General features: G+C 41.7%; 1 protein-coding gene across 15 annotated transcripts in view; it reads right to left on the bottom strand.

Moving 5' to 3' along the window:
* Window positions 1-13,075, bottom strand: part of MCF2L (MCF.2 cell line derived transforming sequence like) — a 161,774-nt gene that overhangs the window by 97,411 nt on the left and 51,288 nt on the right. For 2 of the 15 annotated variants that reach the window (XM_083834908.1, XM_083834907.1), the window contains exon 1: window positions 4,834-6,108. The exons of 11 other annotated variants lie outside the window; for them this stretch is intronic. In XM_083834908.1, the coding sequence (XP_083691034.1) occupies window positions 4,834-4,954 (121 nt within the window). In that variant the 5' untranslated portion in view covers window positions 4,955-6,108. Of the gene's footprint in view, window positions 1-4,833; window positions 6,116-13,075 lie in introns of those variants that run through there. 2 more of the 15 variants (XM_083834918.1, XM_083834904.1) reach the window with 2 other exon arrangements.

Here is a 13,075-nt window from a genome sequence, read left to right on the forward strand (position 1 = left end):
TGATATGCTCACTTTTCACTGGGTAATTTGGCTGAGCCCAATAAATCATTTCATTTAAGCATTCCACAGAAATTAAATGTTAGCAAGTTTTGGGGGGTGCTATTTGAGAGGACAAAGTTCAACAAAAAGTTTACATGAAAATTGAGATCATAAATTAAATTTTACTTGCTTTGGGAAAGGGCATTTAAAATTTAAGCGCTATTAGACTTTTCCAAATATGTGGAACAAAATTTATTTTCAGGAAGTAATGAGATAGCAAAATTTATACTGGTAACTCTTGAAATGCATATGTTTTTCTGGCACATACAAAACACGTAGTTCAAGATGCTTCCAAGAACACAGATCCCAGTCACACACCTTACACACCCCTGACTTGGCACACTGCACAGTCTGTTGACATTTAGAAGATCTAGGCAATATTATAAAGTTAACCCAACTTACCCTGTGCCACATAATCCAACCAGGAACACCATTCGGAGAAAAAATAGTAGCTCTTCATTTCTGCTACAGAAATTCCTCTTTGATTCATCACAAGAGAAGAGCATCAGAGAAGTGTCCACCTTCCCCTTCTTCTGCTCAGAACAAACCACCCCCAGAATGTAAGAGCTTTCATATTAACTGAACTTTGTTCTATAAATGCAACAGGTGGCCCAAGATGACTTTACAAATATATTTTCCTCCAGTAGCACCATTGTACCTGTAATTATCTGTTTAATTATAGTGCTCTCCTCTTATGTCCCCACCCCGAATATTTGCAGACTGCTGATATACCCAGTGTCTGATACAGTATATCCAGGCTATAGGCTCAAGCCCTAAGCATATTTTCACTCATGTTAGGCTTTAAGAAGGCAAAGCAAAACTGTCTTTCACTAAGACATTCATAACACCATCTGGAATGAGTTTTATTGAATTGCTCCCTAGTTTTAATATTTCTGTGCAGTTTATCACTTTTCCTCTGGGTTAACACTCAAGTCTCTTCTCCAACTTTTTGCTGGACAAAGTACAAGGGCATTTCCAGCAGGTAATGGAAGATTCAAGCATGTGAACTCCACATCTCAAATAAATCCTTTTTCAACACATTTATCCAGCCAGCAAATGAAGGTGTGAACATAGCAACAGCAAACACAGCCTTACAAGCCTGGGCCTATCTGGCATGGGGACTAACAGTAATAAAGTTATAGTGGCAGACTTTAACACTGACCAGAAATCTCGGTGTTTACACAGGTTCCAGGCACGCTTTGGCTCCGTTGAAGCCTTCAGGTACCAAAGTATGCCTGCCCCCACTGTATTCATACATTCAGTCTGGCATATGTTCAGAATGACATTTCCTGCTTCTGTGCATTATGCTATCCTGCCTGTAAACTACAGACCACATACTCTTCCCACACCGGAAAGACCAACACCCTACAGAAATACTCATGTGACTCCGGAAAGTGATGCACTACACGTCTCCATCCCCTCAGCTGACACAGAAGATGCAAGAATGTTCTTCCCCTAGACTCCTCTTTGTGATTTGTGATGGATTACCCAGGTTTTCTCTTAACTCTCTTTAACTACACAAGTCTATAAGTATTAGATACCCGAGTTATGGCACTGCCTCACTGCACTTTGTCGCAGAACTTCTTTGGACTGGATTGGAAGGACCCTGGGACATGGGGACCTCGTCTCTTCTTTCATTCATTACACACCTAGAGTGTACATGTGAAAGCAAACGACTACAGAGCTTCAGTCATCTTCATCAGAAAACCAACCTGAAGCCAGTGTGAAAAGCTGCAGACTACAGGATGTCTCCAAAGATGTCTCTGTCCATGCTAACCACAGCACAGACTGAAGGTGGATGTCTCTGGAGTCCCCACTCGGCAGACTTGTTTTACAGCTTTTGGCTCAAGCTGGCCTTCTGTTCCTAATAACTTAGAGAACAAGTGAGAATATGAACAGTCTGAGAGGATGCTCTGTTAGCACCACCCCATTGCAATGGGCTGTGGCAGGCCAGCACCCTGGAATACCTCCCCTCCTGAGGGGTGACAGGTGTCCCCACAGGAGACTGCTTGAAGCCCTGTGTTTCCAGGGCTGACGTCCTCCACAAACTCTACAACCGCTGTCCCACTCTCCTGCGGAAGATGTTCAGTCAGGGATGGATGCCGAGACTATGATACTCTCCTGTCTAATGTTGAGTCCCGGCCATATGAGCCTGGGCCCTGCCTGCGGAGGCACCGTATGGTGCTCAGTCCCAAACTTCTGTGGTCCAGGAGCAAGCTTCACTGGAGTAAGGGCTCAGCCAAGGCAGGGGGATAAAGGCAGTACAGCCAGCCTGGGGAAAGAGACACCTGCAGAGAGCAGCGGACTGAGGATTAGGCCAAGGAGGATGGACCCAAACCTCCATGAGCTGCAAGTAAATAAAATTGTCTTTGTTAAAATTAAAGCAGAGGCAGATCTGATGAAGAATAAAGACACTGGAAGCCAGCACAGCCTCCCTCATCAAGGTAAATGAGGTCACAATCTATGAACCATGATATTTACTGTTCATATAAAGAGTTCTCTCTATATTATTTTTTTTACCATGGGGGTAGAAGGCTGAAGTAGCAGGGAGCAAAGCTACTCTCAGCAGTTTCCAGAGATGCTAATAATAAAACACAGCCCTGCGAGGCACAGGTCAACAGGACTGAGCAGCTTAATTTTGTCACAAGAAAAGAGAAGCATACATCAGGAGATTCACAGACTCACAAGTACATTTACTTAGGAAATAAATGCTTGCCAAAATTTTAACTTCACCCAGCACAGCTACGGGATAGGACTGCTCCCAGGCTAGGACCTCTCCTTTTCCAGTCTAAAACCTTGATCTACATTTGGTGTACCTTTTGGTCTGAAACTGCCACTGAAGGCTAATTAAAGTCTGCCACCAGGAAGGCAGGAAGACTCTTATCAGTGCAAAAGGCCATAAAATGGCTTTGTCCAAAACAATAGACTAAATCTTACTGTATATGTAAAGTTAACATTAGAACCATCTAATTGCTTTTCTACTGTCAACATAAAATGGGTAACAGGAAGGAGAGGAAACAGAGTTTTTGCATACTTGAAGACTTCAAAAAGAAGACTGCAGCACAATCAAAAGGAGCTTTGGAATACTAATACAGATGGGTGGGAGAGAAGAGTGTTTCTTCCCACAGAAACATTCAGTTTTCTGACTGTACACGTCTATATATAGAGAAAAGAACCTCCAAGTAAGAGATGATTGTATAGCATTACAAAATTTGTATGAGGGATCTGAAACTGAAGGAAAGTAGGCTAAAATGAGGACTGTTTATATTAGAACATGTTCAATACATTAAACCCATGCAGTCAAAGCTTTGCCTATACTTGGGTTTAACATTCACAAATGGCCAGCAGTGACCACTTCTATGGCTACATTTTGAATTTGACTACAGTGTGATTATGAGCGTGTGATGGTTGAATCCTAAATAAAGGTAAGGCTAAAATTTGATGAGGTCTTGATTTGCTCTGTTTTGTAACATTGCATCCCATGTATTTAAAATATGGCTGAATTTTTCCCATGAAGAATTATTACTAGCAATATTATGATTACTAGCAATTAACATAAAACCTTTTTCTGGTCTGACCTGAATGGGATTAATTGTTAAAACCTGATGATTTAAAAGTTGGCACTCGTACGAAATCTTGGCCTTAAGAATGCCCAGTCAGGAAAGGTGAAATCTTTGCATTTCAGAAGTTACCAATGACTCAGTGAGCACAGCACAAAAGAAGGTGTGAGCAAAAAGAACCACCACAGAGGCATTTTTTCTCTTTCCAATTTGTCCCCAAGGATAAGTGTCAACATGAGGGAAAGGCATATTGGAAAGCCTTGAAAAATTTATACTTACTATAGAGGTTGCTGAGCTTATTTTTACTTCAAATCCATATGCTCCAAATTAGTTTAAAAACAAGCAGGAAAAAAATCTTTTTTTCTCTTTTCTTTTTTTTTTTTTTCTTTTTTTTTTTTTTTTTTAAACTATAATAGCTCACTGTGCAAATAAAACCAAGAAAGGATCCACTAATTATCGAAAAATCTGCTTCAGCTTATCTCAGCCAGTCAGGGCTAACCTATCTTAGGGGAAGAAAGAAATAAAAACATTTAGCTTTACTAAACACAAATATTATATAATTTTCGCTTATACTAATATATGATTATACCACATACTGTATGAAGCAAGACTTTAAGATTGACTAAATGGTTGCAAGTCCTAAATTTAGTACATCACACTCAAAGATCAGAGGCTTCCTGAGCTTTTGAGTACAGTTAAAACATTTTTTTGGGGGTGTAGTTACTTGTTTTTTAAGAGTGAAGCACTCAGTGAAGTTCTTCTAGAGTACTGAAGGGGGGGGGGGTGTAAAGCATTCAAATCTCTGTTAGGTACTATCATATACCTGGAACTGCAAGGAACAACAAAACTGCATGCGCATATAATGTTTTTCTCCTGTAAGCACTGGTGATAGAGAGTAATCACTACCCATGAGTAATAACTAATATGGATAAAGATTTATATTTTCTTAACTATAACAAATACTGGATCCCTGCACAAGGATGCTTTGAGACACACACACACAAAAAAAAAAACAACACACCAAACCAAACCAAAACAACAACAACAACAAAAGCCCACCACCAACAAAAAAAACACTAGTTCCTGCAAGAACCATAGGAGTTGTGAAAATCAGCAAGTCCAGCACTAGGCTGCTTACTGCTCATATGCACCTCGCATGCTGCTTAAACTTAAGTGCAAACATTCTATGCATATGCAAATCACAATATACAATCACTTGTAAAAGTCACCTCACCAGAGCATATTTGGCGTGTGTTATTTCGTGAATGCCTTCTACTATGAAGGAACTGGACGAATCTGGGTAGGATCCTAAAGTGACTTTCATGTCCATCCTTTAAAAACCGGCGTTGTGACATGGATGCGTCTTCTTGTATCTTCACCGAGTTATTCACCAAAGGAAGAAAAAAAGCACCTCTTCAGAATTACACTCTTCTGACACAATGTGAGGCACTCTGATTTTGTTTTAAAATGCCAATGGAACACAAGATTTCTTTGTCAGATTCAAGCACTAATAAAAAAGGATAAAAAAACAAAACAGATTTAAAGAACTGGAAGTAGGTGCAGTTCAGTTATTTGGATTAGACGTGCTTTTCCTCAGAAACCCATGCCTATTTTAACTACAAAGAAAAGAGAAGAATCACTTGTAGTTAATGAACAGAAAATGCCAAGGTAGTTTCTACACAAAGCTGCAAGATCCTCTCAGTTTCTGTCACACTTCACACAGCAGATAGATAGGACACCTTGCTACAGCTTACAGCCTATTTTCTTGTCTCTGGTGCGACTACTGTGAGCGGCTGGATTAGCAGATGAAACTTAATAAGCGGCTGGATTAGCAGATGAAACTTTCAAAAAGAGGACAGAACTGTCTGTTTCTCAATGTTTCATCCAAAACAACAGCTGTTTCCGCTGAGGAAAAGCCCCCTCAAAGCATCCAGCCCGTCAGCTCACACCAGCCGTGCGCAGCTCTCCAAAGCCACTTCTCATCCCGAGTAGCTGGCCCTACTGCTGGGGTCTTCACAGCCTTCTCACTACTGAGAGGGGAGGTTCAGTAGTTGCACAGAGACAGACGAGGTTTTGGTGAAGAAGGGCAGTTGAAGGTCTTTCGCCGAAGTCCACGTTTTGCTCGCAAGTTCACAAATCAGCGCTCAGATGGGCAGAAATCTCATGCTGGCGCTTGCTGCATTTCCTAGTTCTGTGTCTGAAGCGTCCCGTATCCCTCAGTGGCCTCCACTGTGCTTTATGCCAACAAATTTAAAGCAAATACCATTGGCAATACGATGCTCTTAATTGGAAACTACTCTTCCGTTCATTTACCCTGAGTCAGACTCTCATCATCAAGCTCCTCTTCCTCTCCCCGAATTTGCTCAGAGGTGAGACTTAAAGGCTGGACCAGGTGATCTTAGAGCTCTTTTTCCACCTGAACGATTCGGTGATTCTATGAGACGTGAGCCCCTCAAAGGCCGAGCCTGTCTCCAGAATCTGCAGGCAGAAAGGTCTCACAAGAAAAGCTTGAATCTTCCTGGGAGTTAACAAACAACTAATAGGAAGGAAGGGAGGGGAAATGAATCCCAGGCTTTCTGAAAACACATCAGGAAACCCTACACTGTCTGTTCCCCCTGTCTCTTTCAATGCAGGAGAGAGGAAATTGATAATACTGCTTTACTTGGCAGTCACATTTTCCTCTCAATTCTGTTTAACTATGTCCTGTATGGCTCCAGATCTACCACAACCCCGTCCATACCATTGTGCACATCAAACTGAAGAAGTGTTCTGAAACACGGTTACCAACTATCATTATTCTGAAAGCAAATTAAAACAGACAACCTTTACTTAAGTCACATGGAAGTAAATATTAATTAACTTATGAAACACTAGCCTGAATGTACCTGGCTAGCAAGGGATAAAATGCTTGACTTCTGATATGAAATCATAGGTAAATGTGTCATTCTTGAAATGCAATGATCAAGAGAGGTAGACAAGTAAATAAGAATTAATGCATTTCATGCAAATGTCACTTGTTTTCCAAATTCATTATAATAAGCAGATGGACCACCGCATAATGCAGCTGTGCTACTCATCCTGGATCAAAGGCCTGCCAAGCTCATTTAAGTAACAGAGGAATTAAAAGCTAGGAAGGAAGAAAGGAGGGGAACATCCCAGTGGTGGAAAACTACCATGATACACACAACCACTATATTACACATTCAGTGTTCATGCAAAAGAGGATGGCACTGAAATAGGTGCGGCATCAATATAAGACAAAATCTCCCGTTTTATGGGGTTGCTCTTCGCCTGGGGGCACGGTGAGACAGATGCAGTGAAACAATGACCCCCCCAGAGACACCACCACAACGTGCTCCTTGCTGCTGAGCTTCTGAGCGGAGGTGGTGGATGTGGCCTGGAGATGTGGCCTGTGCTGCAGGCTGCCAGCCAGCGGGACAGTCCTCCTGTCCGTCAGGCTACTCCTTCTTCGGGTTTTTGGGACACAGCAGCCTCCTGATGGCAGCAACCGGTCCGACCGTGGACTGGAAGGTGGGTGAGACTGCGCATCACCTTCCCGCAGCTGAGCCACCAGCTAGAAAGGTGACTGTCCTGGTGGTGTGCTGTGACGCTAGTGGCACGCGGTGGCCATCTCACCAACAATTCGTGCAGAGGATTATTACAGCGAAGCAAAAAGACGCCATCCTTGCTTCCCTCGTGTACCTAAAGCACAGGGAAGACTGATGACTTGAGTTGTAAAGTTGTTAAGTACACACAATCCAACTGAAAGCTACCCATTAGCTACATCCCCCTCCGTAAAACAAGCTTTTAATCTTCTTTCGAGCACTCAAATTTGTGCCTAGAAGCAACGAAATTAATCACAACAATGGCTGCGGTGGAGCACAATCAGAAGGAAACAGATGGTGTAATGCAGCGTTTTCCAAACAGCCACAGCCTCTATCTCCAGGAAAATAATCAGAATATTTTCCCTTGCCATCGGCATTACTACAACAAAAGCTCGTATTAGAAGGGTTTCTTCTCTGCTCTGTACAGCATCAGCAAACTACTTAGCAGTTTAAAGACGGTAGTATTCTTTGAGTATTACGTTGCAAATCTAAGCAGACTGCACCTATCTCTTCTTTCATGTCATGTAAACAGTAGCATTCAATGGGTGATGCCTCCGTGAACATCTTTAAATGACCACAAACAACTTGATGGAGTCAACAGAATCCTGGCAAAGAAACAGCTCTTGTTTTTCTCAAGCTCCATCTCTACGTCTGTTTTTGATTGCAGGTGCAGTGCTGCACATCCGCAGTAGAAGCAGCCACACTGAATTACGTCTGTATACTCTTTCCAGTTCTTCCTGGGAACTGTCACAATATTTTTGTCAATAAATTAACCTCAAGTTTTCTTGGGGATCATTAATTTAAGCTGCCACCACCTTGATCACTGCCAGATTCTTGTTCCTTTCATCTTTTTGTTTGTATAGGAGCCTTATCTTTAGGGAACATCTCAAATGCCTTAATGTGATTTTCCCCTGGATCCCAACAAGTATTTACAGACCCTTCCTTACATCCTGGCATTAAGTGCCAAGCTCTGAAATGTTCATGTTAGAGGACCAAGTATCCCTCCTAGCAGTACAGTGCAGGAGGCGCTGGCAGCAGAATCAACACTGCATTAGCACACAAATTTATGGTCCTGTGTTTCTTCTGCTCCTTAAAACAAGCTAATTGTCAGACCTGCTGATAAGCCACTGCCACCAGTGTTGCCATTTCTCCTTAATTTTAAATCTCATTTTTCAGGGAAAAAATGGGCTAGAAAACATGGTGCCTACTACACCTTGTACTTCAAGATCTCACCGTGCAAACACTGTGCAGGAGTCCATCTATGAGATCCACACCTATAGTTTGTCCTGTCCTTTTTCCCTTGAGTCCCTGCAGAAAGCAGGTTCTGCAGAGAAACTTCACTATCAGAATTGCCATCACATCCCACTGCAATAATGGGATAAATAATAATGCAGAGGACTGCAAGAGAGATCTTGCCTGAAGAACGCAGACTGTAAAAATTATATGGGGAATTTGCATCTAACATATGCATACAGGGAGGTCTGAAATTACTAGTTCTTGGAAAAGTTTATGAAAAACAAGTAAAAGGGCACATACAAGCTAAATCTCACAGTCTTTTAAAAAAGTGCCATGTGTATCTTTCAGTATCAGTGCATTTTCAATAATAGTGGAAATTAAATGAGGGGGAAGAAAAGCACACCACAAGAGAGATCTGCTGTTCAGGTTTTTCTGCTTAAAGCATGCTCCATTACTTGTCTCTGCACACAAATGACACTTGTTTTGTTGAAAACAGAAGTACAAACAAAAATCTAAATTGGACTCATACTACATTATTGAACAAAATGATTGCTTTGTGCACATTAAAAAGATAACACAGAAGTTACTTCTAATCTGAAATGTAACCTGCTTTGTACAGTTGAACACCCTTATACTGTAACAAGGGAATACTGATTGTTATGATGCTTAGTTCTGAGCTTTCTTGTAGCCATACTTAAATGTTGAATTATGGCAAGTATTTTGCTTGTGTTGATTTTTTAAATTAAAAAGAAGTTTATAAAAATTAATCCATGCCAGAGGCTAGCCACTAGGCTAAAATAGTGACGTGTCATCCAGAGGCTGATTTTAAGCAAGAAAGAAATGGTAGCTGAGACTTCAAAGAGACAGAACTTGATATTTTTACATCCATAAATTCTACAGGGCTCTTGTAAAGGGAAAATGTTGAGAGAAAACCTGCCTGAAAACCTGAGAACTAAATCATCACTCTACAATGCCAAGGAGATTGAAATACAAGAAAAGAATGACTTTTCCTTTCTCGATGTGGATGAGATTAACATAAAGTTTAGGTACATCTTCGGCCTATTCTATTTTTATACCTGATAGAATTCAATAAGTGTTCTTAAATTTCACTTTTAGACTTGTCTACCAGAATACTCTCTCTAAGAAAAAGCTTAAATAGGGCTCCGGTAACGTAATCTAGAAAATCTGTGAAGTGAAATCACATTTAATAAAATACCATGACATACAAGTAGAAGCTGGACTGGGAAGAAAACTTAGAAATGGGTATTAATCAAAATATATCCAAGCAAACGTAAAAGCTATTTTAAACTCAGTATCTCCCAAAACCACAGATAGTGATAAACTTTCCCAATATTTTGACATTAACTTATTAAAGGTTAAGAGGTAAAAGAATTACTTGGTTTCACCAGAAATCTATAGGCAAAGCTTTAAGTAAGTTACATGGGCATATTAGATTAGTTTTCCAAGCTTAACCCTAATTGAGTGTGTCTGCTCAGACACAAACCATGATTGTAACAAGCCTCAGCATCAGATTAATATAAGTTGATACGGGCTGAGATAAATGGACCGCCTGCATTCTATTTATACTTGCACATTATGCTGCTGAACTGCAGCTGCCAGTCTTTCTTCAAAACAATCTCTCAAAAAAGTTGAACTATTACCATAAAAGAAATCCTAAAATCAATGAGGATCATTTTGTATCTTAAATGAAAAACAAGAAACAAAAACAACCTTCAGGACATAAAATGAGGGTTTCAATGTCCTGGAAGTGTTAATATTAGATGGTAAAGAAAACTATGAAGGCAGGTGAAGAAGAGGAACCTACTTAGATTGGGATGCTCCCGCAAAATATTTCTGGAATTTCATTTCATTGTTTCTATTAATTTCATAAAATTAATACTATACAGGCCCATGCTTTCAGCCACCCCTCCCATGTCCACCCTGCACCCAGTCCCCTGCTGCTGAGCCTGAGTACAGTGCAAGGGAGGGAGACAACTGAGGCAAGTGACAGAGAGGGAATTTCTGTGGCAAGAGGAGAAAGAAACTGATGGGAGACCAAGAAGCCACTTTGATACCACTACACATATTTGATGCCTGAAAACTATGGAGCCACAGTCAAGGGGCCACTACCGATATAAACCTGGTAAAATAACAGCAGAGAAAAGAAGTGGCTTAAAGTGGTCAGTCAGACATAGCTTTATTGGCAATGTCCTGTAAAGATACAACAGTTTCAGGCATGTTGGCCACTCTCAGCACATACACCCTGAGACATGGTCATTCCCATCATATGCCAACTACATCTGTATAAATAATTACTGAACTAAGGGGGTGAGGGTAAGTAGTTGCCTTCACTACACAATCAGTTGTGCCAGTGGAAGGTTTGATCAAAAACTACCTGCATCTGTGTATATACATATATATATATATAAATTAATATATATATGTGTATATATATATATATAAATGAATAGTAAACACAGTCAACAATATTGACTGGCCCTCCACGACACAGCTTTGTGCAGAACTGGCTGGAAACAGAAAGCCAAAACTTGATATTAAAATAATTTTTAAGTTTAAGAGTTCTTGAATTGTTTTCAAAAGAATGAGTTTGAGCTCAAAAGCTTTATTTTTTAACAACTACATACAGCAGGTACAGAGTACTTACTGGGTTGATTTCCAGCAGAAGCAGTAAGAGATGGAAAGGAGGAGTTTGTATCGGTTTATGCCCTGGCCAGGTACGGCTCCTCTTCCCAGTCTGGTCTGACACATTTGAGATTAGTGATCAGCTCACCAACAAAACTTCACTTTCAGGACACTGCAAAACTGGATGGGTTACATGGGTGATTTTCAAAAGGTCTTTTCCTGAAGACAATACCTTCGACAACAACAAAATGCAGAATACGGTATTGGCTGCTGCTGGATCAATGCATCTGTAGTTCCTAGCAGGGGTGGACCCTGACTACAGCTTCTTATGTTCATTGAATCATAGAAGCATTAAAGTTGGAAAAGACCTCCAAGATTATCTGGTTCGACCATCACCCTACCACCAATGTCACCCACTAAACCATGTCCCTGAGCACCACGTCCAGCCTGTCCTTGAACACCCCCAGGGACGGTGACTCCACCACCTCCCTGGGCAACCCATCCCAGTGCCTGACTGCTCTTTCTGAGAAGAAATGTCTCCTCATTTCCTACCTGAACCTCCCCTGGCGCAACTTGAGGCCATTCCCTCTAGTCCTATCACTGGTTACCTGTGAGAAGAGGCCGACCCCCAGCTCCCCACACCTTCCTTTTAGGTAGTTGCAGGGAACAATAAGGTCTCCCCTGAGCCTCCTCTTCCCCAGACTAAACAACCCCAGCTCCCTCAGCTGCTCCTCACAGGACTTGTGTTCCAGACCCTTCACCATCTTCGTAGCCCTTCTCTGGACATGCTCCAGGGCCTCGATGTCCTTCTTGTAGTGAGGGGCCCAAAACTGAACACAGCACTCGAGGTGCGGCCTCACCAGAGCCGAGTACAGGGGGACGATCACCTCCCTGCTCCTGCTGGCTGCACTATTCCTGACACAAGCCAGGATGCCGTTGGCCTTCTTGGCCACCTGGGCACACTGCTGGCTCATCTGCAGGTGAGCATCCGTCAGCTCCCCCAGATCCTTTTCCTCTGCACAGCTTTCCAGACACTCTCCCCCAAGCCTGTAGCACTGCACGAGGTTGTGGTGACCAAAGTGCAGGACCCGGCACTTAGCCATGTTGACCCTCATCCCACTGGCCTCTGACCATTGACCCATCCTGTCCAGATCCCTCTGCAGGGCCTTCCTACACTCCAGCAGATCAACATATCCTCCCAGCTTGGTGTCATCTGCAAACTTACTGAGGGTGCACTCAATTCCCTCATCCAAATCATCAATAAAGATATTAAAGAGTATAATAAAGAGGATAAATCTCAATAATCAAATGCATGCAGTAAAAAATGAATACCATGCACCTACACAAGCAGCTGACATCATCTTGCCATAGCACCACAGGCCAGAAGCACCCTTTGAGCTTACCGTCTCTGCTACTGTAGTTTCCTTCTCAAAAGTGTTCGCTGTTGCCATGCGTTTCAGACCCAAGTGATCCTGCACTCAGTTCTCACCTCTTCCCTGTAAGACTTGAATTCTTTTCCACATTTCACAATCCTCCCTTTTCAGTCTCTTCATGAATGGTTAATTAATAAAGTGAAAGAGTTTTCAGTTGAGTAGCTGCTTTGAAATTCTTCTGCATGCACTGTTACACTGATTACAAATTTATATGGCAGTAATCCACTTGGCACAAAAGAAACACTGCTATTAATACTCCACAAAGCTGGTATGCAGCTAGACGTAATACCTTCTAGAGATGTTTCAGATACGCTATAAAAATCCTGAGGTTGTAAGAACTAACGTCATTTTTCTCCAGCCACTGTTATGCAGCACGGGGGGGTTTCTACTGCAACTTTATGAAATGCCATGGGGATGCAAAAGTGATATATCACACAAGTGCTTGGAGAAAGAAGATTTTCATAATATTAATGAACACAAAGAATTTGTTAGCTGCTTATTTTGATGATCATTCATGTAGGATTCCAGCTAAATGGGATTTTCCCGATGTATAGATAAA

Source organism: Anser anser, assembly GCF_964211835.1.
Source record: "Anser anser genome assembly, chromosome: 1".
Classification (NCBI taxonomy): Eukaryota; Metazoa; Chordata; class Aves; order Anseriformes; family Anatidae; genus Anser; species Anser anser.